Genomic DNA, 27,695 nt, shown 5'->3' with positions numbered 1-27,695 from the left:
GCTTTTTCATCCATCACTGAACCCTCAAAGCCTAGCACAGCATGTGATGCAGAACAGATAAAAAATGTAAGAACAAAGCCCTTGTTCCACTTGCTCCTCTCCTCTGTCAGCGACCTGTCGTAGCCCACTTTAACTCTGTGGCCTCAGTGTCCTAATGTGTAAAACGAAGGCAATGCCGGCCACGCAAACTTGCTCTAAGAAACAAATCCACTATCTAATGAATAAAAAGCACTTGATAAAAGTAGACCTCGAAGTTTTTATGTGATTGTTACCAGAACAAACAAATGTTCAGTCCCTGCTTTATTTTCATTTGGCCACACACGATTAAAAAAAACAAAAAACAAAAAACAAACATACACTCATAAAATACCGAAACATCAGGAACTAGAAAGGCAAAAAACAAGGAGCTTATGGACTGAAAGGGTATCATAAGCTTCTTCAGAGCAAAACAAAACCAATCACCTACTGAAAATCTCTTTGTTCAAAACACAAAGATATTTTGTTTTTAATGGGATTTAATTTTTTTTTTTTTAAAAACGAACCCTTTAAAGACAAAAATGAAACTTCTTGAGTTGCCTATGGCAGGCCCTGGCGTCACTTCCTTGAAGGCCTTTTGTAAAACAGAGATGCCAGCATTCAGCGGCCTTGGTGGTAGCCCTCCCCTCCTTGCCCCCAACCTGGCATCTGAAAGTGCAGCGCCCTGGGCCCACCCCGATGGTAACGGTCAGGGGCTACAGAGCATCAAGGATGTGGTCGATCTTGGTGACCAACTCCTGCCGCTTTCCAGAGATGAGCTTCTCGTTCTCTATGTACGTGTCTTTCTTGAGCTTGCCAGCCACCAGCCGCTCGGCTTCCACTGCAGACTTCAGCACCAGCTCCTTGACCTGCGCGTCCAGCTTCTGCATCTCGCTCACCTGGCCGAGGCAAGAGCAGGGCAGAGCTTCAGAGCGGTCCCGGCCCACACTCGGCAGGGCCCACCACCTCCCCTGCCTACAGACCCCGGAGCTCCCAGAGCAGAGGCGCCAGCAGTGGAGGGAGACAGGCCTGGCTTCAGATACCAGCTCCACTCTCTGTACCGTTAAGCTCTGACCTCAGGCCTCAGCTGTAAGGGAGTGCCGTGGGGATCTAATGGGAACGTATGGGCAATCCCCCAGCACGGTGCCAGGCACACAGCAGGTCCTCAAGGTATGTTTATCTTCTTCCCTTGGGCTGGCCAAATTAGGTCCAGGGACTCAGCTGGGCAGGACTGATGGCGGGGGTGTGGCAGAGACACTGAATGATGCCCATTATCACCAGCTGGGTGTGAGCCTAAGGACTTCACAGTCAGAATCACTCAACATTCAACAATTATGGAGTGAGCCACAGTGCCAAGCACAAGTCTAGGCTCTGGAAAACCGCCGTCAAGACAGATGAGGCATCTGGCCCTCATACAGCCACCAGGGAATACTCGAGCACGTAAAGAGTTCCAGAAAGAGGCAGGTGCTACGAAGAACACAGTGGTAGGGAGAGGGAGTACTGGGAGTGGCGTATGGAGAGGGGGATCATCAGGGCCTCTGAGGAGTACCTCTGGGGAGGAGGGGATCCCCTCTTCTTTTATAGGTAACAAGGACTCACTCACAAAGCAGGTCCCAGGCAGGGTTCTTAGCACTTTACATGCACCAACTCACTTCCCACTCGCAACACAGTGAGGGAAGTACTGGCACAGGAAGAAATGGAGGCACAGAAGTAAGGGAACTTGCCCAGACTGACAAAGTCTGAATCAAATGCCCGATTCGAAGTCTAGGTTCTTCTCAGCACACATGAGTAGCCTGGAGCCTCACCCAGGCTGGCCTCCGAGAGAGCCAGCCATCGCTCTCAATAGCAGCCACATGGACAGACAGTGACGTGGAGGCTAACAGAGGTTCCCAAACCCAGCCTGTAACCGAAACCCCCAAATTTCTTGTTCTACTTTAAGGGTTGGCGCCGTGGGACAAAAGCCAGCAGTGAGCAAGAGCTGCCCAGCATGTGCACCCAGAGCAGCTCCGTGGTGCTCTAGAAGTGGGGGCATGACAAGGGAGGCCAAAGACCCAAGTGACTCCGGGATGGCAAACACTTACTTTGTCGCACAGGTCAGAGCCCTCTGTCTTCAGCCTGGACTGTAGCAGTGCAATCTCACTGGTCAAGGCCTTGTGCTCTGTCTCCAGGCTCTTCTTGCCACTGTTGAGGGTGGACACATCCCGTGACTGCTTGTACCTATTGACAGTCTCGTCAAAGTGACGGTAGAGACCTATTCTCTTGTTGACCAGGGTCAAGACCTGCTCCGTGATGCAAGCCACCTTCATCCTGGCCTCTGCAGCTGGATCCTGTCGGGGAGACATCATGAGTGACAACACCCAGGCCTGAGCCTGCTCTAAGCTCTACCTCCCAAAGAGTACCCACCACCGGCTGTGCGAACAAGAGCGATCTTGGAATGTCAGAGAATCCAACCTTTGCTGACACTAAATCTGCACCGATTCAGCAAAGGGCAGGACTGGACATGAAGATGAAACTTTACTTCAAAGCCCAGCAGGGCAGAGAGGGGATGAGAGAAGGAATATGAGTGCTTAGAATACACCATGAAAGGGACAGGTGAAGCGCCAAGGGTAGAGAAATCTCAGTGCAGGTCAGGGAAAGCTTCCAGGATGTTTATTATGTCTCTCCCCTTTAAAACTTCAAGAGTTTCCCAGGGCCTAAAGGAAAAGTCCGAGTTCCTTATCCTGCCATTCATGGCCTTCAGATGAGACCCTACATACTCTCCGGAATTCTCTCTCATCATGTGTCTACTTCAGTTCTAACTTGGCAGCTCAGAGACCGAATCTGGTCTGCAAATGGTTGATTTGGCCCACAATTGTTTTTTTCTCAATAAATTATCAAAGCTGTAAGACAGGGAGACATATACATAAAAAACTGTATAAGCTGACCCATTCGTTCAACAGAATACTCTGCAGCTATGCAAAAATAAATGAATAATAATGGGGAAGAGCTCTACGAACTGATATGGGTAATCCTCACAAACTGCTTAGTTAGAAAAAGGGAGAAGACATATAGACTTGTGCTACCTTTTGTGCAAGAAAGAAGGAGAAATAAGAATTAAAGGATCTCCTTATTTCTGCAAAATCAATCAGGAAGGATATCCGGACACTGATGAAATTGGTTACTGACAAGGCAGGGTTTTATAAATTCACAATCAAGATTAAACAGTACCAGAGGGAGAAACTGCAATAAAATTCAAACAGAAACAAATGAACCTAACTATATTTCAAATGCGTTAACACAAGAAAACTCTGCCAATTACCTTGGATCCCAGTACTCTGACAAGACATTCTCAGTCTCAAGACAAAAAGAACTGCTAACAAAATCCTGGGACTCTACCTGATAGGTCTGGTGTTTCTGGGGGCACGAGGGCAGCAATTCTGAAACTATGTTGTGTGTTTATGGGATTTAATAAATGAATAAACACACTGATTTTGGGATCCAGGAGAAGGGAAAACTGTGGAATGAGGGAGGACGGTAAGAATCCTGCAGCATCAGACTGGAGTGAGACAGTGGTGTTAACTGCTCCTATAAATACCATACTTCTCTCCCCTGGTTCTGTCTGCTCAAAGGTCCAGACGCAGTGACACCCCAAAAGCAATGATCACACCTAGCTCCCAGATCATGCTCTCTAGGTACCATTTCCATACTGAACGGAACCAGGACTGCCTGGACAAAGTACAGAATATACCTGAAACATGCTGCTGTGCCCAATGATAAGGAAGTGCTTGAAAAAATGATGAGACATGACAAAAACAGACAAACTGGGATAATCTGAGCATCAGAATAAGTAGCACCAGTGGACAGCTGCCCACAAAGCAAGGTAAGAAGCCAGGAGTCCCAGCAAGTAACAATCAGCCAACCAGTCCCACGAAGAGAAGCTTCTCCTTCCAGCACAGCGCCAACCAAAGGAATCAGTTTTCCAACCACCACACTAACAGGAGATTCAGACAAGAATTAATATTAAATGCTAGAACTAATCAGTGAATGTATAGGAGAATATTTATATAGCCTCAAACAGACCATACATTAATTGCAAACAAAAAAACTGTAACTTTAACATGAAGAAATTAGGCAGACATCAACTTAGCCAAGTAAGGAGAGTTACCATCCCAGCACTGGGACCAGCTGATATCAGGTATCCCTGATGGGATGCCCTGCAGACATGGAACCACTTTATAGCATTCTTGCCAAAAATGCATTACCTCCATTTAATCAGAGAGAAACATAGGATACTCCTAAGTTAAGGGATACTCGACAAAACCGGTGTCTACACGTCAGACATGTCAAGGTCATTAAAGACAAAGAAAGGCTGAGGGGCTGTTCCAGATTAAAAGAAACAAGACAATGAAATGGGATGCATGATTCTCAGCTGGATTCTGGGGGAAGAAAAACAATTGCTAAAAATGATACGGTCACTGGGACGTCCGCCAAACCTGAACACAGCTTGCATGCTGGTTAACAGCGTTATACCAACATAACATTTCCTAAATTTGATCACTCTACTGTGGTTATGTTGAGAAGATTCTTGGGGTGCCTGGGAGGCTCAGTGGGTTGGGCCTCTACCTTCGGCTCAGGACGTGATCTCAGAGTCCTGGGATTGAGCCCCGCATCGGGCTCTCTGCTCAGCAGGGAACCTGCTTCCCCTCTCTCTCTGCCTGCCTCTCTGCCTACTTGTGATCTCTCTCTCTGTCAAATAAATAAATAAAATCTTAAAAAAAAAAAAAAAAAAGAGAGGAATCTTGCCCATAGGCTACACGCATGCTTTAGTACTCAAGGGGGTGGAGGATATAAATGTCAAGTTACTCTCAAATGGCCTAGAAAAAATTATATATCAAGACAGACCAAATGTTAAGTGGTAGGTCTAGGCACAAAGTATACAATCATTATTTTTACTATTCTTGCAAAGTTTCCAGAAATGTGGAATTATTTTAAAGAAAAAATTTTTAAAAACACAAATGCAGGGGCACCTGGCTGGCTCAGTCAGTGGAGCACATGACTCTTAATCTTAGGGTCATGCGTTCAGGCCCCACATTGTGCGTGGAGCATACTCAAAATAAAATTTTAAAAAAAAAATAAATAAACAAAAGCAGCATTTATAACTTAAAAAGTGGAACTATTTCATAGTAAAACCTCCACTCAGCCCTTCTGTATGACAGGGTTTGCTAGCAGCTGCCTCACTGGGCTGCCTGTCTATGGAACCAGCCAGATGAACATCTTTCCTGCATGTACCCTACTGCTCCCTATGGGTTCCACCGAAGCCCTCCCTGCTGTGGCACAAACTCTTCCTTCCAGCTGAATGCCCTTCCCTACTTTCTCTGCCTGTCACCCTCCTCAGGGGAGCCCCATCATGAAACCCAGGCTGCCCTGTTTCCACAGTACTCACACCAGCGGCAACCCACCTCACAACCCCGCACGCTCTGTGACCACAGCAACAAGAACAAGGTCTCTCTCTTCACATGAGGTAAGGATCAGCAGAGGCCACAGGCAGGGGAGAGGCTTCTTGGCAACATGGTTCTGCCTTGGGCTTGCTGAGAGGACCCCAGTGCTCAGTCAAGTTAACAAAACACATTATCAAAGACACAAAACAACAAACAAATGTAGGGAAAAAGCCAAGGGGTACCTTTGTGATGGAAAAGTCCAGCCTGACGTAGATGATGACAGTGAAGAACAAAATGTAGAAAGCAGCCACCACCAGCAATGGCTCCTGCAGCATGAGCACCTTGTTGAACGTGTAGTGGACCTAGGGGAGGGAACAAGGAGGACAGGCTTCCACAGATCTGCAAGGACTCAGACGCCCGGGGGCAACAGAGGGGCCTCGCCCACTGTCAGGCAGGCTGCACCAGCTACCCCCAGAGGTGACTGTGCTCAAAGCCCTACAGCCCAAGGAGGGAAAGATAAAGAAAGCCAAGTCCCTGGCTCCCAGGACCCTGTACTCTGCGGAGGAAGACACAAAAGGCAGAGCAGTGGAGCTACTCACCACTATGTCCTGAATGTGCTGTTCCACCAGATTTTTCTTATAGGCAACAATCACAGGGCGGCCAAACGTGTCCAGGTAAGTGTAGTGCAGCTCATCTGGGGCCCGGCTGATTTCATAGGGACTGTCAACTTGGATGTTCCTGGACGCAGGTAGGAATGAAATACGGCCTAAGACAAACTGCACTGACCACTGAGGTTTATTGGGGGTTGGAGAATTCTAAGGCTCAGGGGGCCTTTCAGGATCACTGAGTTCATACTCCACTCCGCTCCCCTCCTGGCAGCAGGGACCACCACACCTCCTGAGACAGCTGACCCGATGCCAGAGCACCCCGACTATTAGACCACTCTCCCGCTGAGGTAACAACCGTCTCCCTGCATCTTGTCCTTGCTAGTGCTCGCCAGTTCCAGCCGATCCCTGGACTCACCACAAAGCCCTCTGCACACTCCACCCAACAAGACCCTCTCGGGTACCTGAAGAAGAGCCCCTGAGAAGTCTACTCCAGAAGTTCTTTCTCCTCCCGTGACTGAGAACTTCTATAAGGTATAGTGGGACATGTCTTGTTTTCATCTGCCTAGATCCACTCTCCCTCCTCTAGGTTCTCACGCCCTAGTTTTGCTAGAACTTCCCATCCCCTGTGGAATATCCTCCATAGGAGGAACAAATCTGGTAACCGATCTTTCTGGTGACCAGAGCGGGCATGTGACCCAAGAGAGGCAAGCAGAAGCTCCCCTCTGAAGTGAACCTAGAGCGAAGTGACAAAAAGAGACACACACAGGTGTTTCTCATTCATGCCAAGGGGAGGCCACCCATGAACAACTGTCGGTTTCCACCAAATGGACTCCCAGAGATGCTCTGGCTCTGCAACATACGCCACCAATTTATAATAAGCACCTTACCCTGCCGAATGCACTCCTTGCTGCTTACATTGGCCAAAGACAGCACTACTGTCTCTGTAAGCATAGAACCCTGATACACCATCCCCTTTCTGAACCTGGTCTGACCAGAGAGCACTACTATCTGTAAGCATGGAACCCTAATACACCAGCAGGACCACCCCCCCACCCCCCCCCACCCCCCCCCCACCCCCCCGCTTTCTAAACCTGGTCTGACCGGCCCAGGATAAAACAGAGCCACTCTTGCTCTTCTTTTTTGTACAAACACAGCACAAGGGCTACCTGGCTGTCCTGAGCCCACATTCCGTCCTGTTGCAGGTCGTCCCATCCCCTTTGGACGCCGGCATCTGTCACGCAGAAGCACTCTGGGCACTGTGGTTCGTAAATCAACCCGGTACCCTCATCTGAGTCTAACGTTTCTGTTTCAACTCCAGTCAGAAAGTCCCTGCAGACCTCTCAGTCAAAACTAGGTGCGAGTACCTCCTCAGCACCCCAGAACACAGCTTCCCCTTGAGGTACAAGGCCACTACCAGAGAAACGGGAAGCGGAGGAAAGGAACAGTTGCACTCACTTGGCCCCTTCGGGCAAGATGATCTTCACTGTCAGAGAATCTATCACTTGCTCATCGAACACATGGTCCACGAATCTCATCTTCAGTGCATACTGGTCACCTGGAGAAAGACAAACACGTGCAAGAATATGAAAACCTGGGGTGCCTGGGTGGCTCAGTGGTTTAAGCCACTGCCTTCAGCTCAGGTCATGATCTCAGGGTCCTGGGATCGAGTCCCGCATCGGGCTCTCTGCTCAGCAGGGAGCCTGCTTCCCTCTCACTCTCTCTGTCTGCCTCTCTGCCTCCTTGTGATCTCTGTCAAATAAATAAATAAAAATCTTAAAAAAAAAAAAAAAAAAAAAAAAAGAATATGAAAACCAGAGAAAATGACACAGGAGCTAGAGGCAAGCACAGGGTACGGACACTCTCATCTCACACAGGGCAGAGTTAAGAGGTGCCATTAAAATTAATGGACTAGGGGCGCCTGGGTGGCTCAGTGGGTTGGGCCTCTGCCTTCAGCTCGGGTCATGATCTCGGGGTCCTCGGATCGAGCCCCGCGTTGGGCTCTCTGCTCAGCGAGGAGCCTGCTTTCCCCTCTCTCTCTGCCTCTCTGCCTACTTGTGATTTCTCTCTCTGTCAAATAGATGGATGAAATCTTAAAAAAAAATCTGTTAAAGTTAATGGACTAGGAGATTCTGGGAGACAGAGGTGGTGCTGGCAGCATACTTAAGGGTCTTCCCCAATTTTTACATAAAGACAGAGCAACTAGATAGTGAAACCAAAAACCCATGGAGCATTTTTTACAACAAAACTAGGTAAGACAAAGATCTCCATGAGAGATCAAATGGGGAGTTATAAAACACCAACACACAACCGGCCCATGACTAGTGTCTGTAAAAGAGAAAGCAGAGGGAGGCAACAGGGCAAGTGATAGACCTGAGGAGAGAAGAGCCCCAAAGAGGCCACCACTTTGACTCGAGAAGGAGGCAGGTCAACTGTAGAAAGTGACTGGAGCTCCAGAGTCCTCCCCTGACCCCACATGGTGGGCAAGCAAATAGGCCCATGGACCTGTGAGTCTAGAGCAGTCTAGTCCCTGAGAACTTGGGAAAGCCATCAGAGCTCCCCTCCCAGGACAGCACCCTAAGCGGAGGAAAATCAAAATGGAGCCTAACAGGGACAACAGAGCTACAGAAACTGACCCAGGGTAGGCTCCACAAGCAAGCCACCGTTATTTAATCAACAGGGAAACTGGGCAGTTACAACACCCCTCCTAAAAATTCACATTAAACACGAACAACAGGGCGCCTGGGTTGCTTGGTTGGTTGAGTGACTCTGTTCAGCTCAGGTCATGATTCCAGAGCCCCAAGACTGAGTCCTTCATCAGGCTCCCCACTTCTCCCTTTGACCCTCCCCCATCCCATGTCCACTCTCTCTCTAATAAATAAATAAAACTTAAAAAAAAAACAAGAGTAACAGAGAGGTGCCTGGCTGGCTCAGTTCATTGAGCATGCAACTCTTGACCTCAGGATTATGAGTTTGGCTTACTTAAAAAAAAATTTTTTTTAATTAAAAAACAAAACAAAACTGAGCAACAGAAAAAAGGTGCCCCCACTCTTAGAGTAAGTTATATTTTCAAAAGCTACAAAAAAAGAGAACATCTTGGGGTGCCTGGGTGGCTCAGCTGTTAAGCATCTGCCTTTGGCTCAGGTCATGATTCCAGGGTCCTGGGATCGAGCCCCGCATCTGGCTCCCTGCCTGGCGGGAAGCCTGCTTCTCTCTCTCCTACTCCCCCTGCTTGTCTCTCGCTTTCTCTCTCTGTTAAATAAATAAATTAAAAAAAAAAAAAAAAAAAAGACAGAGAGAGAACATCTCAAGAGAAAATGAAAACATGCCAGAAATTCATGCCACAAAACTAATTAAAACTGTTCCTGTGGGGCACCTGGGTGGCTCAGTTTATTAAGCGCCCAACTCTTGGTTTCAGCTCAGGTCATGTTCTCAGGGTTGTAAGACTGATCCCCACGTTGGGGTCCATGCTGAGCATGGAGCCTGCTTTGGAGTCTCTCTCTCCCTCTGCACCCCCCACATGCACTCTCCCTAAAAAAAAAAAAACAAAACAAAAAAAACTGTTCCCAGTATTTCAAAATAAACTAAAGGTACTATAAAAATGACACAAGTCATGAAAGAGCACTACAAACCAGAATTACAGAAATGCAGAAGTGACAGAATGCAGGAAAAAATTCATGAAATAAATTTGAGAAATAAATTGTTTTAGAAATGAAGGATAAGCTAAAAGGAATAGGAATAAACAAACACAATAGGTAATGTCTTATAATAAACAGAAAGCAAAAAGAAGCAAAGTTTTCAATGAAGAAAAAACTCAAGAGAAACTGCCAAATACTGAAAACAGGCCAAGACTCAACATAGAAATAATAGGAGCCTCAAATGAGAAAACTTACGAAAAGATTTCAAGAGTTGAAAAAAACAATGCAGACCCAAGAACAGTAACACAGCAACCACTGCCAAAACATGTTCCACTAAAAGTATTAGCTTTTAAAGAATCTCTTTCAATATTTATATAAAAAGACTTAAAGGGGGAGGTGACTTATAAAGGGGAAAAATTAGATCATCATCAGACCTTGACAATGATATTTTATACCCAAAAAAGGAACATATGTCAAGGAAAGACATATGAGCCAACAATGTTATATTCCTCAAAATGGCTTATATGCACAAAAGGCACAACCTGTCATCAACTATCGATGTGTGAGAACTCATTCCCATAGGCCCTGCCTAAGGAATCTACTAGAGAACGAGCTTCAGATCACCAAAATGACTAGAGCTGTCAATGTGAACACTGACATGGTGAGCATTAACTACAGCTACTATAGACGTAAGACTAGAGTTAAAAGCGGGGAGGCCCAGAGCACCTCGGTGGCTCAGTCAGTTAAGCGTCTGCCTTTGGCTCAGGCCGTGATCTCAGGGTCCTAGGATGGAGCCCCAAGTCAGGCTCCCTGGTCCTCAGGCAGTCTGCTCTTCTCCCTTCCCTCTACCTCTGCCCCCTGCTCATACTCACTGGCTCTCACTCTCTCTAAATAAATAAATAAAATCTTTAAAAAAAAAAAAGGTGGAGGGAGCACACTGTGTAATGGCTATTTGTTCTGACAACAGATACAGAGTATACGCACAGCACACCTCAACAACGGTGTAGAATGGGGAGAGGATATGCCAAAAAATAAACAAATTCTTTTCAGTAATCATATTGGAAGTGGTAGTATGATCATTTTATTCTGAAACTTCTGTGTATTAGCTGTGGGATAAAATAATTAATTGTGTAATGCTCTAATAATTCTGTCACCTTCTCTGTCCTTCAGAACAAGGACTCTCAATATGGAATTAGATATAGAACACAGATATCACACTATTAAGTAACTATGTAAGTTCATCATTTTCAGGGCGCCTGGGTGGCTCAGTGGGTTAAAGCCTCTGCCTTCGGCTCGGGTCATGATCTCAGGGTCCTGGGATCGAGTCCCGCATTGGGCTCTCTGCTCGGCAGGGAGCCTGCTTCCTGCTCTCTCTGCCTGCCTCTCTGCCTGCTTGTGATCTCTGTCTGTCAAATAAATTAAAAAAAAAAAGTTCATAATTTTCTACACATAAATATAATACACACCTACTTCTGCTAACTGAAAAGGCCTAGATACTGACCAAACTAAGAACAGTATGCATTCCTAACTCTCAGACTACGGTCTTAAAAAAATGTTTTTCCACAAGAAGATACTAGGGCTTTGATGAGAAATGGCTGATTCCACGTCTGGGACAGAAAATATACAAACTGGGGGGAGGCTGGTGGCTCTGTTGGTTAAGCATCTGCCTTCGGCTCAAGTCATGATCTCAGGGTCCTGGAATCGAGCCCCATGCCAAGCTCTCTGCTCAGTGGGAAACCTGTTTCTCCCTTTCCCTCTGCCTGCTGCTCCCTCTACTTGTGCGCGCTCTCAAATAAATAAAATTTAAAAAAAAAAAAAAAAGGAAAGGAAAGATAAGATACAAGCTGGGCCAATAATGCCTTTCATAAGATAGCAAGGAAGGTAACAGCTTTCAATTTGCAAGAAACACAGAAGACACAGGAATACACTGAATGGCACTTTGAGTAAGAAGTCAGCAAAATCCAGATTGTACACTACAAATGGCTTACGTTCTTCAATAAACTATTTTTTTTTTTTTTAAATCAGATGGAGGAGAGAGCGATTAACAGAAACTCATAAGACATCAAATTTTTTGAAAAGGGCAAAACTAGAGACCCTAGAGACACACACTTGGTGATAAAACCAAAGTCAAGAAAGCAGTTACTGGGGCGCCTGGGTGGCTCAGTGGTTTAAGCCACTGCCTTCGGCTCAGGTCATGATCTCAGGGTCCTGGGATCGAGTCCCACATCGGGCTCTCTGCTCAGCAGGGAGCCTGCTTCCCTCTCACTCTCTCTGCCTGCCTCTCTGCCTACTTGTGATCTCTCTCTGTCAAATAAATAAATAAATAAAATCTTTAAAAAAAAAAAAAAAGAAAGCAGTTACTGAAAGTCGAGATGGTAACCACTATTGTGGGGAAGGAAGAGGTACATGGAGAACCTTTGGGCTGGCTGGCTCAGTTCAATTTCTTGGCCTGAGTAAGTGGTGGTTAAGAGGTGTTCTAATTGTCATTTACTGAGCTATACATTTTTCTGTGTGGTTTTCTCTAATTTTGTATTTAAAAGGTTTTAAAAAGACTTGAAGAAAATATGGCAAAATGATCATATTATATATTATTGATATATATTATGTTGTATAGCATATATTACATAATATGTTGTGTATGGTATATATTATATAATTTAACTGTGGGTTAAGAGGACTTTTACTGGACTGTTCGAACTGACTACCAAATGCATGTATTACTTTTACAATAGTAATTTGTCCCCACCCATGAAAAGTTGTTCCTAATATCCCAGCCTTCCAAAAAATAACAATACTCTCTTCCCATCAAAATGACTGGCAATTGTTAACACACACACACATACACACACACACACACACACACACACACACACACACACACAAAACCACCACTAGAAACAAAAAATGCAGAAAATGAAAGAAAATAATAGTCTCTCCCCTTTCCACGCCCTAACTACTAAAGACTGACCCAAATTGTAGAGGTACTCATAGCTTGGGAGATTATAGCCAACGATGTAATGGGTCTTCCACCCGCCGAAGAGAGGGAAGCGAGGCCGGATTTCCATCTCTACAGAGTCGTCCAAAATAAGGAGGTGGCTGGTGGAAACGTTGCCAATCTCATCCCGGTAGTAAACGTCCTGGGCAGCAGCAGGGAGGATGGTCTGCAAGAGAGGGGACAAGCCTTCTAAAGCCCCCAGAAACTTACTCACGGGAGATGATCCTAAAGACAGAAAAGACCTCCTGCACCAAGAACCTCCCCATAGCACTATTTAACTGAAACAGTCCCCAAACTGGGACAACCTAAAAAGAGGTCTATCTAGCCTCCCCCAAGGCTTCAAAATTTCCAGATATTGCATCTATTTCTCAATCTTGGTAGGTAAATAGCTAATTCTCTTAAACAATAAATAATGAAGACGATCATAACTACCTTTACGAATACTGAAGGATTAATAAAAAGATAAAAATAATCTCTAAGTTACTCTGGAGGGAGAGAAACTAAAAATGGGAGAAATTCCATTAAATTGCTAGGTAATAGGGTTATGGAGGGGATTCTCCACCTCATATTCTTTACTATAGCTTCCAAATCTGTAAGAGTATTTTCATAATCAGGAAGAAAGAACTCATTATGAAGAAATAATTCATAATGAGCCCTTCTGTAGTACGAAGTACAGATGACCCTTGGACGACACGGGTTTCAACTCCACAGGTCCACTTATACATAGATCTTTTTCAGTAGATAGAATAAATACTATAATGTATTTTCTCTTATGATTTTCTTAACATTTTTTCTCTAACTTATTTTGCTCTAAGAATACAGTACAAAATACATACAACATACCAAATATGTGATAATGGATTGTTTATATTAATAGTATGGCTTCCAGAAAACAGGAAAATATTAGTAGTTAAATTTTCTGGGTGTCAAAAGTTATATCCAGGGGCACCTGGGTGGCTCAGAGGGTTAAGCCTCTGCCTTCAGTTTGGGTCATGGTCTCAGCGTCCTGGGATCAAGCCCTGCATCGGACTCTCTGCTCAGCAGAGAGCCTGCTTCCCTCGCCTCTCTCTGCCTGCCTCTCTGCCTACTTGTGCTCTCTGTCAAATAAATAAAATTAAATAAATAAAAAATTTTTTAAAAAGTTATATCCAGATTTTCAACTGTGCAGGGGGCCAATGCCTCAAACTCTTGTTTTTCAAGGAGGTTTTCAACTGAACATGTTTTCAGTTTCTGATTATACCTGAAAATACAAGATTTCATTTATTAAAACTAAAAATATATAAAACGTCATATACAATATGACCAAATATCTTTTAAACAGAGCACAATAAAAGAGGAGATATTAAAATATGAGCAATGCTAATTTTGGGTGGTGGTATAGTTTTTCCTTTCTCTATTATTCAAATATTCTTTTTTTTTTTTTTAAGATTTTTATTTATTTATTTGACAGACAGAGATCACAAGTAGGCAGAGAGGCAGGCAGAGAGAGAGAGGAAGGGAAGCAGGCTCTCTGCTGAGCAGAGAGCCCGATGCGGGGCTCGATCCCAGGACCCTGGGATCATGATCTGAGCAAAGGCAGAAGCTTTAACCCACTGAGCCACCCAGGCGCCCCTCAAATATTCTTTTAAAAACAAGGCCTATGGGGCGCCTGGGTGGCTTAGTCATTAAGCACCTGCCTTCGGCTCAGGTCTTGATCCCAGGGTGCTGGGATCGAGCCCTGCATTGGGCTCTCCATTCAGCGGGAAGCCCGCCTCTCCCTCTCCCTGCTTCCCCTGCTTATGTTACCTCTCTCGCTGTGTCTCTGTCAAATAAATAAATAAATTCTTTTAAAAAAAAAAAAAAAAAAGAAGAAGAAGAAGAACCAAACAACAACAACGAAAAAACCATGGCCTACTTTGGGCACATGGTTGGCTCAGTCGGTATAGCACATGACTCTCAATCTCAGCATTGTGAGTTCAAGCCCCATGATTAAGAGATTATTTAAAAATAAAATCTTTTTTAAAATGGCCTCCTTCTACAAATGGGGGCATTTTTTTTTTAGATTCTTTCTGTTCATTCTAACCTTGTGAACTGAACTACTTGAACACCAATCGATCCTAAACAATGGTCCATATTTAGATACTTTCAAAAAGCCAAAGGGCAAATGTGATAAAAGGGTACTTTCTCCCGATGTCCATGTTGCACACCCTGTACCTTAAATGAGCGGATGGAGGCTATTCCACTATCTGGCTGTCTCTGGTAATCATAGCGTGAAAAAGGTCCCTTCAGCACAGCTCCCGTGTGCTTCAAGTCCACATTTTCTTCCACGGCAATGTTACCCCAGTGAGAGACCTCGATGACCCGGGTCATGCTGGTGATCGTCAGGAAAGGGCTGTTGTTCTCATAATGTACTTTAAAAGTATCCTGGAGAGAAAGGAGAAAAGCTGTTCCAAATCTAAGTGACAGATGAATCAACACTAGTTTCAAATACACTGGAGACAATCCATAACATCAACAAGAGAATGGCACCATTATGGTGAATCTAATGCATGCTATATTCTAAAATAATGCTTACTAGAACTTTTTAATGGCATATGGAAATAAATATTCATGATGTATTACTAAATGAAAAAACAGGCTATACAAAATTGTTTTAGGTTCCAACGTAAGTATCATTGTACTTTAAAAACAAAAACTTCTACATGCCACTTATAGCCACCATAGGTGTAAAAGAACAAAAAGAACTTGAAATGAAATACAGGAGAAACCCAACACAGGTAGGAAACAGAGTTCTTAGACTGTCTCTACTTTCTCCTTATAGTTTTTATTTTCAAAATTTCTACAATGAGGTTTTCAAACTGCCTTTTGAATAATTTTTGTAGTTTTGCAAGAAAACGAAATCTTAACCTATAATAAAGAAAAATTCTGACAAGGTATATATATTATCTCCTAAAGACATAACATCTCCCAATGAGCTAGCAAATAACCTCAAAAATGAGGATGATTCCTGACACTACTGGATTTTTTTAACATGGAGAAGACTTAGAGAAGTTCCCAGAAGAGAGACCTGTTTAGCTAAGTGTATGGAGCTAACATAAATACACGTGTCAGTCACTCTTGACGAGCGCCAAACAAATGCATGATCATTTAATCCTCAAAACAACAGAATGAAGTACTACTCATCTCGTTTTACAAATTAAAAACACAGGCCTAGCAGTTCTAACACATTCAAGGTCATAAATAAATCAAAGTGGTAATACTAGTTCTTCGAGTCGACTTTTTTTCTTTAAAGGTCTTATTTGACAGAGAGAAAGAGATCACAAGTAGGCAGAGAGGCAGGCAAAGAGAAAGGGGGAAGATGGCTCGATCCCAGGACCCTGAGATCACGACCTGAGCCAAAGGCAGAGGCTTTAACCCACTGAGCCACCCAAGCGCCCCAGGCGTCTTCAACTTTTTAGCTCTGGCTGTGCACTCCTCCGCAGTAAATACTGCCTCACAGGGAGGCCTCACTCTGCCAATTTCACCACTTAAATTAGTATTAAATCTTCCTAGTCACTAGTAATGTAAGTGCCCTTTTATGAATACACACATGGAAGCTTAAATATGGGATCTTAAAGGACAGAAGATCAGGAACACACCCTTCTTTCCCAAAAGGACATTTTATTAATTCTCATGGCTCCTGCCACTTTATTCACTCAGCCTATGAGTAGATTCTTAAAAGTACAACTTCATCCATAATCATATCTGATAGTATTTAATGCCAACATGGATAAGGGTGTGAGCAAACTAGCAGTTCCTGACTGCTGGTGCCAGAATTAGCTAAATCTTTTAAAAAACCACTTGGCAATATACATCAAAAGATTTTTAATTATTTTTTTTAAAGATTTTATTTATTTGACAGACAGAGATCACAAGTAGACAGAGAGGCAGGCAGAGAGAGAGAGGGAAGCAGGCTCCCCGCTGAGCAAAGAGCCCGATGCGGGACTCGATCCCAGGACCCTGAGATCATGACCTGAGCCGTGAGGGCACTTGCATGGGTGGAGAGGCAGAGGGAGAGAGAATTCTAAGCTGACTAGTGGCTGAGCTCAGAGCCAAAGGCAGGGCTCAAGGCGGAGCTTGATCTCATGACTCTGAGACCATGACCTGAGCCGAAACCAAGAATCTGATGCTCAACCAACTGAGCCACCCAGGTGACCCCTCATCAAGAAATTTTTAAAGGTTCATATGCCTTGATTTGAAAATTTTTACTTCAGAAAATCTCTCTTATGGCCAAGAGACACATGAAAAGATACTCATCATCACTTATCATCAAGAAAATGCAAATCAAAACCGCAATGAGATACTAACTCACACCTGTCAGAACAGCTAAAATCAATAACACAAGAAACAGCAGGTGTTGGTGAGGATGTGGAGAAAAAGGAACCCTCAATGCACTGGGAATGCAAACTGGTGCAGCCACTGTAGAAAACAGCACAGAGGTTCCTCAAGAACTTAAAAATACAACTACTTTTATGATCCAGCAATAGCACTTCTGGGTATTTACCCAAAAAATACAAAAACACTAATTTGAAGAGATACATGCACCCCTATGTTTACAGCAGTATTATTTACACTAGCCAAGATACAGAAGCAACCCAAGTGCCCACTGACTGATGAATGGATAAAGATGTGGTATACACACATGCACACAAACACAATGGAATATTATTCAGCCACTACAATCTTCATACTTGCAATAACACAGATGGAGCTAGACAGTATAACGATAAGCGAAATCAGTCAGACAAAAACACATTCCATCTGACTTCACTCATATATGGAACCTAAGAAACAAACGGAATATGTGTGTGTGTGTGTGTGTATATACATAAAGAGAAATATTAAACACTCAACTACAGAGAACAAACAGAACAAACTGATGGCTACTAGAGGGAGGTGGGTGGGAGGACGGGTGACACAGGTGATGAGGATTAAGGAGGGCACTTGCTGTGACAAGCACTGGGTGATGTATGGAAGTGCTGAATCACTATATTGTACACCTGAAACTAGTATTACACCATATGTTAACTTACTGGAATTAAAGTCTAAACTTAATTTAAAAAAAAAAAAAAGAAAGAAAGAAAATCTACCCTGAGACTACATAAAAAGTTATATGTAAAGGGAAGACCACTATAGTGTTATAGGGAAAAAGCTAACTGTCCGACATAGGAAACTTAGCAAATAAGTTATAAGACATCAAATTATAGGATCTTAAGTGGCTATTAAAAATGGTTTACAGGGGTGCCTGGGAGGCTCAGTGGATTAAGCCTCTGCCTTTTGTTCAGGTCATGATCTCAGGGTCCTGGGATTAAGCCTTGCATTCGGCTCTCCGCTCAGTAGGGAGCCTGTTTCCCCCTCTCCCTCTGCCTGCCTCTGTACCTACTTGTGACCTCTCTCTGTCAAATAAATAAAATCTTAAAAAAAAAATGGCTTACAAAAGTAATGGAAAATGTTTAGGAATGTTTGTCTAAGCGGCAAAAGCATCATGTAATATTTTATACATGATATGATTTCCACATTAAAAAGCCCCTATCCTTAGCAAGAAATGCCTCACGTACTATTATGTCAAAAGTGGATGTCAACTGGCATCACATTTTCCTCTGTATTTGCCAAATAGTCTCTCATGAGCATTTTATTAATTTAAAATGGATAAAGAAAGCCCCAAATCCAAAATATTCAAAATTTAGATGTCTACATAAGAGACAAACAAATCCCTGCCCCCAACATAAACTGAATCACTCGGTTTTAAATAATGAAAAAAATAAATATGCAGTTAGAAGAAACACAACTCACGGGACACCTGGGTGGCTCAGTTAGTTAAGCGGCTGCCTTCAGCTCAGGTCATGATCCCAAAGTCCTGGGATGAAGTCCCACATCAGGCTCCTTACTCAGCAGGGAGCCTGCTTTTCCCTTTGCCTGCATCTCTCCCTGCTTGTGCTGTCTCTCGCTCACAAATAAATAAATAAAATCTTTAAGAAAAAAAGAAAAGAAACACAACTCAGACCTGCCAGTCTCTCAGCTCCACAGAGGCACGTGCCCCAAAAGCTCTCCGCACCACAAGGTGACTACATCAGGAATCACAGAGAGCCACTCTCACTCCCCCCTGCAAAAACCCGTGAGTCCACAGTACACACGGTGCTACTTTTTGGGAAACGGGGGGAATATAAATTTACTATAATCTGCATATATTTAGAGAAAAAAAAATAGAAAGATAAACCAAAGGCTAATATAAATGGTTACCAAGAACAGACAGAAGGGAGAAGTGGAAGCAACAATTCTGTGAATATATCTTGTTACATAATTTTGGCTGTTTTCATTTCAAAAAATCTATCAATTAAAAAAAGATTCTTGGGTGCGTGGGTGGCTCAGTTGGTTAAGCAACTGTCTTCAGCTCAGGTCATGATCCCGACGTCCTGGGATCGAGTTCCACATCAGACTTCCAGCTCCATGGGGAGTCTGCTTCTCGCTCTAACATCCCCTCTCATGCTCTCTCACTCTCTCTCTCTCTCTCAAATAAATAAATAAAATCTTAAAAAAAAAAAAAGATTCTTAAGCAGCAGAAAACGACCCGAAATGAACAGCTGTGAAACTAACATCTGAGAGACTGAGAAAACAGAAACAATTATTTCAAGTGGCACTGGAACTATTCTGACTGTACATCCTCAGTGACATACGTTCTGAACACAGAAATGCATGCACAGGTCTTAAGTATCCATATATTTCGGAGATGATAATCAAGTATGTAGGCTGAAAATGCATGATTCCTAAGATTTGCTTTAAAATATTACAGCAGAGGAAAAAAAAAAAAAGAGTGCTGGTAAGTGTAGTAATATTCTGATACCCACGGAGTCGAAGTGATAGGTATGGGAAGTTACTGCACCATTTGAACTTTTCCATAACAACAGTCTTTTTAAAGCCTTGATTGCTCCCTCTCTGTTAAGGCCCAACTCCTAGGCTCAACGAGGCAGCCCGCTTTACTACCCCAGCAGCCAGCCCAGTCAGCACAGCACCTGGTCTCCCATCTCCAGGCCTCCACCCACAATGCCTTGTTCCCTCCTCCCCCAACCCTGACTTCAACCCTCCAAATGCTACTTCTTTATTATTCTTTTTTAATGTGAGTATATTTGCTAGAATTGTGCTACATACAACTTTCCCATCTTCCCTGGAAGCTAATTTATTTGTAATCCAGTAATTTAGTTTCACTGATTGTTTCCTCGTCTACAGCTAGAGAATAAAAAAAAATTTTCTAACTAAGTTTTAATTCTGATTCAATGAAATGAATGATCTTATTTAATACACTATCTACAGAGCCCAGGAAATAAAGATGGTGGGTAAGTTGTTCTTCCCCTCCCTAATCCCCTTCTCTTCCACCGCCCTTGCATTCGATGCCTCTGTAGCTCTGCAGTGGCAGCATCCTTCAACCTAGTCTTTACCTGTTATAAAGCTACATATTTTGCCACTTCCTACCTACCTCAATACTTCTGATTCTCAGTGTACACAAAAGTTGGGAAGGGGGGAAGATGACTGCTGTTTGTGGGGCTCCCTCAGAGACCTCAGCAATCTCTAGTTGTCACTGTCACTGGCTACTGTCAGGCTTCCACAGGTCCTAAGTGCTGATGCAGTCATTCAACTCAGCTCATGTGTCATTGCTTCAAAAATCCAAGTCATGAAGTTTATGTCGTTCACCTGCCATGTTTTTCCTTATTCGAGCCCTTCTTAAAAATCTCCCTCCACCTCCCAGCCTCTAACTGTACTCCCAAAATGAGAACAGTGACCCCCATGGCATCATTTCACAACAGGTGAAAACCTCTGGGACGATCTTAAAAATGACTTCAGATTTACTGAACTCACAACGCCAAGCCCATCCACTAGCAGTCACTCCAGAAGACGTTCTCTCAAGTAGGCAGGGACAGACTGGACTCCACACGCACCTACCTGACTATAAGCAGGGATGTCTCTGAAAGGTCCATAATCCAGGAGGTCCTCGGAGCGCGTGGGATTCCCCAACTTGGTGTAGCTCTCTACATTTCGGGAAGCAAGCTTCACACGCATTGTCTGTGTCTTCGTTGGATAGGGAGAGTAGAAATAATGGTTCCCCTCAAACACGACAAACTGTTTCTCTGACTGGGTGATCTGGGTTGGATACGGCTGAAGCACGTGGGTATAGACTGTTTCCACGATGACTGAAACCTTGGCCCCAGGATCAAGAGCAACTGGGAGCTTGACTGTGAAGAATCTTCCACTGGAGGAAGAACAAGGCAAGAAAATTAAAAAATGAAGGGAACCAAAAACAGAAGTAGTAGCTTGAAGTCATGGCAACATTTTGTACCCAAAACAAATGCAGTTACCTTTAAGAGATCACCTTTAACCCATTAATTTAAGCCTTTTAAGACAAATGTCTGGGTATACATTTCACAGTTGTTTATAACAAGAATACAGTGGTGCTTGAATACAGAACAAGAATACAGTGGAACAAGAATACAGCTGGTGGCCCAGCTGGCTGAGTGTCAGACTCTTGGTTTCAGCACAGGTCATGATCTCAGGGTCCTAAGGCAGAGGGTGGTGTCAGGCTCTGTGCTCAGCAGGGAGTCTGCTTGAGAGTCTCTCTTCCCCTCCCTCTGCCCTCCCCACCCCTGCTCACTTGCGGAACTCACTCTCTCTATAGCAAATAAATCTTAAAAAAAAAAAAAGGAAAAAAAATATCAATTCTCATTGGAACTCAGAAGCAGCAGCTAATGAAGGCTTCTGACTGACAAAAGGCTAGGCAGTCAACACAGAGCTGACTATACTGGTGTCTAAGGAGCACATTTTTTTCATGGATCAGAACAAAGATATATATACATTGTCATGTTAGGGTTGCAGAATAAATGACTTGTTTAATGTTGCCATTAAGCTTTATAAGGCAGGTCAATAAATTTAACATTATCCCATTTATACACTTATGTAAATTATGTATAAGTGGATATATATGCATAAAGAAAACAACAGTTACTATGTCATATTCTCCATTTTAAAAAATTCAGGGGGCACCTGGGTGGCTCAGTGGGTTAAAGCCTCTGCCTTTGGCTCAGGTCATGATCTCTGGGTCCTGGGATCGAGTTCCACATCAGGCTCTCTGCTCCACAAGGAGCCTGCTTCCTCCTCTCTCTCTACCTGTCTCTCTGCCTACTTGTGAGCTCTGTCTGTCAAATAAATTAATTAATTAAAAAAAAATTCAGAACTAATGAGAAAAAAATTCTTTTAACTTTGCCAAACAAACCAAATCAAACAAAAACAAACTCTGCCAGGCAGGGAGACCTGCTTTCTGAATCACGTGGGAACCGAGAGCTGTAAGGCTCAAAGGTTTGCTAATCAGGAATCAAATATTTTATTTCTTTTTATGATAAACTACAGCATAAGCTAGTGCTGCCTGCCTCAGCAAATGGGATTTTTTAACCTTAGCTCACATTCGTGACTGGCTACTTTTGTGCTGGGAGAAGGGGCCTGCCCTGGGCACTGCAGCATGTTCAGGAGCATCCCTGGCCTCTACCCACAAAATGCCAGCAGCACCCCTCAGCTGTCACTAAAAACGTCTCCAGACACTGTCAAATGTCCTGGGCGGGGCAGACGCAGGACACAACTGCTCCCTTCTCCAGTTCAGAAGCACTAAGAATAGGGGCGCCTGGGTGGCTCAGCCCTTAAGCATCTGCCTTTGGCTCAGGTCATGATCAGGGTCATGATCCCAGTTTAGAAGCACTGAGAATAGGGGCGCCTGGGTGGCTCAGTCCTTAAGCGTCTGCCTTTGGCTCAGGTCATGATCAGGTCATGATCCCAGGGTCCTGGGATCAAGCCCCGCATCAGGCTCCTGCTCGACGGGAAGCCTGCTTCTCCTTCTCCTATTCCCACTGCTTGTGTTCCCCCTCTCACTGTGTTTCTGTCAAATGAATAAATAAAATCCTTAAAAAAAAAAAGAATCACCGAGGCTAAAAACATTTCGTCCTCCCACATCACTCACTGAACAAACAGTTCAATGCCTAATAAATCCCGTGCAAAATACAGTAACTGCTGAAGCTGGGTGATGAGATATATGGGGATTCTTTATTCGGTTCTTCCTGCTTTTTATGAGTTTTGGAAAATATCCTTAACAAAGTGTTTTATAGTAACTAGTAAGTGCCAGGCCCCGGGCTAGGTGCTGAGGTTAAAGCAGAGAACAAGTCCAACCCCAGCCTTCAGAGAGCTCAGCCTTACTCCCTCCGAGAAGCCTCACGTTCAATGCCCTGAAGGCTCAAGAGGAGATAAGGGGAGTAGAGCTGTCTGCCCTTTGGAAAGAGGATGGTAGCCAACAACAGATGGGAGGCTATCTACTGAGACAAACAGCCTGCAGTTCTCATATACCATACTGGTTCTCCATCCATTGTTTGGGGATCCCTAACCTCACTACATTAGCAGACCTGAGCTGGTATGGAAAGTAGCTACCTTCCTGTAAAACAAACTGCTACCGTGAGGGGCAATTTTAGCATTAGTAATCAGAAAAGACAAAACTGGGTCCAGAATACATTACAGCCTGTTGCTTAATTATCACACACTATATTAATTGAAACAGCCTCTAGAACACCAGGTACTTCCTCAGCAACTCTCCTACCTTATGATTCCAACCAATAGGATAACTTATAACAAGAAGAGGCAGGATATATAGATATTCTGACTGTTTGGTTGCTTACCTTTTACCCTTAATTTTGGTTTCTCGTACTTCCAAATTGTTCTCTTCCTCATCTTCTCCCTTCACCTGTAACAGGACAAAAGAGGCTATTCTTTTTATTATGTCTTTTAGCCTCTAAATTTGAGTCAACAGTTAACCAACTGCCTTAGAATATCCATAGTAAGTATTCAAACTACAAGAACACTTTAAAAACAACTCTGGTAACAATTTTTTTCCATATGAAACATAAGAACATAGTCAAAGACTTATTTTTGTACTGAGTAAATTGTACAGTAAACTCTATCAATACAGATTTTCCTGAATGACCAAACACACACATATAAAAATTACCCTTACGCTTTACATTTCCCAATACAAAGGTGACATTTTTCGTCTCCATTTACATTCAAACACACATTTGCATAGAAAAGAAGTATTATTTACTATGGTAGTAAACAGTCTCACACGTGGCCAAAACTGGTTCTACTTGCATGCACTAACAGTGGGGTAAGTCCAACAGCCACCGCTTGTCACACTCCCTCATGCTCATCCTTCACTGCAAAAGGAGGTGTAACCAGAAAAAGAATTTTAACTTCAGCAGTATCTCTGCTGAGAAAGAGCAGACACCCTGAATCATGAGACAGTGGAGCAGACTCTAAGGAAAACCTAATACACACTGTTGATCTCTTTGCCAGCCCAAACTCTGCTGGGGGGGGGGGGGAGGCGTAAACTACTTTTTGGGCTGAAGCACTTGTTCCCAATAGGGCACGAACTATAATGAGGAAGAACCTGTTTTTAATATTTTAAAATGCCTAAAAGTGGGTACCTGGCTGGTTCAGTCACTGAAACATGTGACTCTTCTGCGGAAGTTTGAGCCCCACAATGCGCATAGAAAATACTTAAAAATAAAATCCTTAAAAAGTGTTAAAGGGTACCTGGGTGGCTCAGTCAGTTAAGCATCCAAGTCTTGGTTTCTCTTGGTTTTGGCTCAGGTCATAATCTCAGGATCATGGAACTGAGTCCCACATTAGGCTCTGCACTCAGCAAGGAGGCTACTTGTCTCTCTCCCTCTGCTCCCCACCCCTGCTTGCACTCCCTCCCTCCCTATGTCTCTCTCTCTCTCTCTTAAATAAAGTTCTTTAAAAAAAAAAAATTTAGGGGTGCCTGGGTCGCCCGGTTTTTAAGCATCAGCCTTCGGCTCAGACCATGATCCCAGGACTCTGGGATCGAGCCCCACATTGGGCTCCCTGCTCCGCGAGAAGCCTCCTTCCCCCTCTCCTACTCACCCTGCTTGTGTTCCCTCTCTTGCTGTCTCTCTGTCAAATAAATCAGTAAAATCTTTCAAAAAGAATTTGTTTAGGTCATTTGGGTGGCTCAGTGGGTTAAGCCTCTGCCTTCGGCACAGGTCATGATCTCAAGGTCCTGGGATCCCGCCCCATACTGGGCTCTCTGCTCAGCAGGGAGCCTGCTGTCCCCTCTCTCTCTGCCTGCCTCTCTGCCTACTTGTGATCTCTCTGTCAAATGAATAAATAAAATCTAAAAAGAGAGAGAGAGAGAGAATTTTATTTGAAAGAGAGAGATAGTGAGAGAGGGAACACAAACAGGTGGAGTAGGAAAAGCAGGGTTCCCGCCAAGCAGGGAGCCCGATGCGGGGCTTGATCCCAGGATCCTGGGATCATGACCTGAGCCAAGGCAGACACTTAACAACTGAGCCACCCAAGCACCCCTAAATAAAAATCTTACCCCAAAAAAAAATTTTTTTTTAGACATCACCATTGTCCCTTCTAACCAGTTCCTAAAATTCTACATGGAAGGCTGAAGAGAAATCCATTGAAAAAACTTGGGACACCTGGGTGGCTCAGTGGGTTAGGGCCTCTGCCTTCGGACCAGGTCATGATCTCAGCGTCTTGGGATCAAGCACTGAGTCGGGCTCTCTGCTCATCGGGGAGCCTGCTTTCCTTCCTCTCTCTCTGCCTGCCTCTCTGCCTACTTGTGATCTGTCAAATGAATAAATTTAAAAAAAAAAATCTAAAAAAAAAGAAAAAACTTCTAGCAACCTTATCAAGGCCTCCTACCAAGGTCTCTAAGTCAATTGTTAACTTGGACACACCCTCTTTGCTAAGTCTAACATCCAGTTAGAATTCCCATTGAGACAGGGGTGTAAAGGAGTACATATATCCATTTATAGTGGGGCTATAAAATTAACACATGATTTTGGACAAATGTGGTGATGTGGCTGCAGGTCTTACATCCCAATACAACCCTACCTCAGAGCCACCTACGCCAGAAGACGCAATGGGGTCAGTGAAGAGCACACAAAGTCTGAAACTAACCTAAGTCCCAATTCACTCATGGCTCTAAGAGCTAACATGGGGTTTACACAACTTACTCCTCAACTGCACTCCTCACCTGCAGTAAGCCTACACCTCAAAGGGCCATCATGAAAGTTAAAGAGAATGTACTTAAAACACCTACCACAACACTCTACAGAAAGTAGATTGTGAATGGGACCTGTCTGCAGTAATCTGCCTTTCTCCAGTATGATGGCAGATAGCTTCTGCGGCTGTCTTGTTAAACTGTGGTAACTTCAATACATCATACTAGTTTTTTGTTTTATTTTTTTAAGATTCTATTTATTTGACACAGAGAGAGACGGAGAGAGCACAAGCAAGGGGAACAGCAGCCAGAAGGAGAGAGAGAAGCAAGCTCTGGGCTTGACCAGGACTCTGGGATCATGACCTGAGCCAAAGGCAGGTGCTTAACCAAGTAAGCCACCCAGGCGCCCCCGAAAACTAGTTTTTATAAAAGAATGGGATTTAACATCAAGACAATCAAAGGGGGCAGCACACATTTAAATGAAGTTGTTGGGGTTTTTTTTTTTAAGATTTTATTTATTTGACAGACAGAGATCACAAGTAGACAGAGAGGCAGGCAGAGAAAGAGAGGAGGAAGCAGGATCCCTCCGGAGCAGAGAGCAAAATGTGGGGCTCCATCCCAGGCAGAGGCTTTAACCCACTGAGCCACCCAGGCACCCCTTAAATGAAGTTCTGATCCATCTTTTAACAAACCTTTGAGTAAAACTGCATTCCATCACAGACAAGGCACAAAAAGGAAGAGGAACGCTTTCAGAAGTATGAATCTCTATAAACTGAGCTTTATAGCTCCAGATTCAGTCAAAGAGTAAGACGTACTTAGAAGAAATACGATACTGTAATGACTGTTCTCCTCTCAACAAATAACTGGGTAATCACTTAATGAACATTACTTAATGAAAACAGTAATAAAAAGCAAACCTATGAATATGTAGGCCAACATTTTCTTTCCTTGAGAGTTGTAAAAGCGTTCACTGAAATGCTGGGGAAGTACATGAAGCAAACTTCCAAGCCATGTACTGCTGAAGTGCAAGAATGAGAACCGGTAGGGGAAGGGAGTGAATCAGGCCTGACCTTTCTGTACAGTTTAAAAGAGGTTTTATTACCGACGTGACTTAACTTTGAGAGGAACAAAATTTTAAAAGCGTCATTAGCAACCTTACGTACAGGACAGTAGCAACGGTTTCAAATCACAAACTGGAAAATACACAACGTTACGCTTCTGATTTTATTGGATGGCGGCTAGAAAGAAGCACCAACTATGGGCCAGACACTGAATTAAGGGAAAGCAGATACTCATTTGGGCTCGTTTCTTCGTCCTCCGGTAGGGCTCCTGCATCAAGTCGTGGGAAATCAAAGTTTGGTGCACCCGCGCGCCCCGCTAGGCCCTTCACAGAGGCGGCCACTCCGCTCTTCTCCTCGCGCAGGGCGGATAACCGGGGATCGCTCCTCGCGAGGCCAGCGCGGGTACTGCCCGCCCGCCCAGAAGGGGTCCCCCTCGGGGGAGCCGGGGGCCGCGATCGGACGGCGGCCCACGTGGGCGGCGGCCTGGCTCCAACAGGCTTACGCTGACGTGTCCGCCGAAGCGGCCGGGCCGGCGCGCGCCGACCGCCGCCGCTCGCCCGCACTCACCTGCACGCCGAGGTGCGCCAGCCGGGCCTCGAGCTCGGGCTCCAGGGCCAGGAGGAAGGAGGCTGCGCGGGACGTGGAGCCGCCGCCCGGGTGCGCCAGGACCACCTCGGCCGTCACCTTGGCCAGGTGGCTGCTGAGGTCCACCGTGCGCTTCACGTCCTCGTTGACCAGCAGCGGTGCCTCCGGGGAGGCGCTGCCCGGCGCCGGGCTCCAGGCCCCGAGCAGCAGGAGCAGGAGCAAGCGGGCGGCGGGCGCCTCCATGACCGGGACGAGCTGAGCCGCAAGCCGCGCCGGGCGCTGCCGCCGCCCCGCCTCCGGCCACTGT

The 27,695-nt window shown here is 44.5% G+C and overlaps 1 protein-coding gene across 1 annotated transcript; it reads right to left on the bottom strand.

Moving 5' to 3' along the window:
- Nucleotides 1-236: 236 nt before the first annotated feature.
- Nucleotides 237-27,695, bottom strand: RPN1 (ribophorin I). The gene is made up of 10 exons (XM_045991786.1): nt 27,371-27,695; nt 23,389-23,453; nt 20,624-20,930; nt 14,864-15,073; nt 12,644-12,836; nt 7,496-7,595; nt 6,032-6,170; nt 5,675-5,794; nt 2,097-2,342; nt 237-914 (listed from the first exon to the last, which is right to left on the bottom strand). Exons 1-10 carry the CDS (start codon nt 27,629-27,631, stop codon nt 732-734), a joined length of 1,824 nt encoding a protein of 607 aa, XP_045847742.1. The 5' UTR covers nt 27,632-27,695; the 3' UTR covers nt 237-731.

The sequence above is a fragment of the Meles meles genome, chromosome 20 (assembly GCF_922984935.1).
Source record: "Meles meles chromosome 20, mMelMel3.1 paternal haplotype, whole genome shotgun sequence".
Lineage (NCBI taxonomy): Eukaryota > Metazoa > Chordata > Mammalia > Carnivora > Mustelidae > Meles > Meles meles.
The sequence above is the reverse complement of the archived record's forward strand: the minus strand, read 5'-3'. Positions and strand labels throughout refer to the sequence as shown.

What these genes read in the sequence shown, in the direction of transcription:
- RPN1 (XM_045991786.1), bottom strand. Translation starts at nt 27,631, where the DNA reads ATGGAGGCGCCCGCCGCCCGCTTGCTCCTGCTCCTGCTGCTCGGGGCC. An exon ending in ACCAAAATTAAGGGTAAAAG is followed by an intron (nt 20,931 to 23,388) that starts GTAAGCAACCAA and finishes TTCTTCCTCCAG; the next exon opens with TGGAAGATTCTTCACAGTCA. An exon ending in ACATCCCTGCTTATAGTCAG is followed by an intron (nt 15,074 to 20,623) that starts GTAGGTGCGTGT and finishes CTTTCTCTCCAG; the next exon opens with GATACTTTTAAAGTACATTA.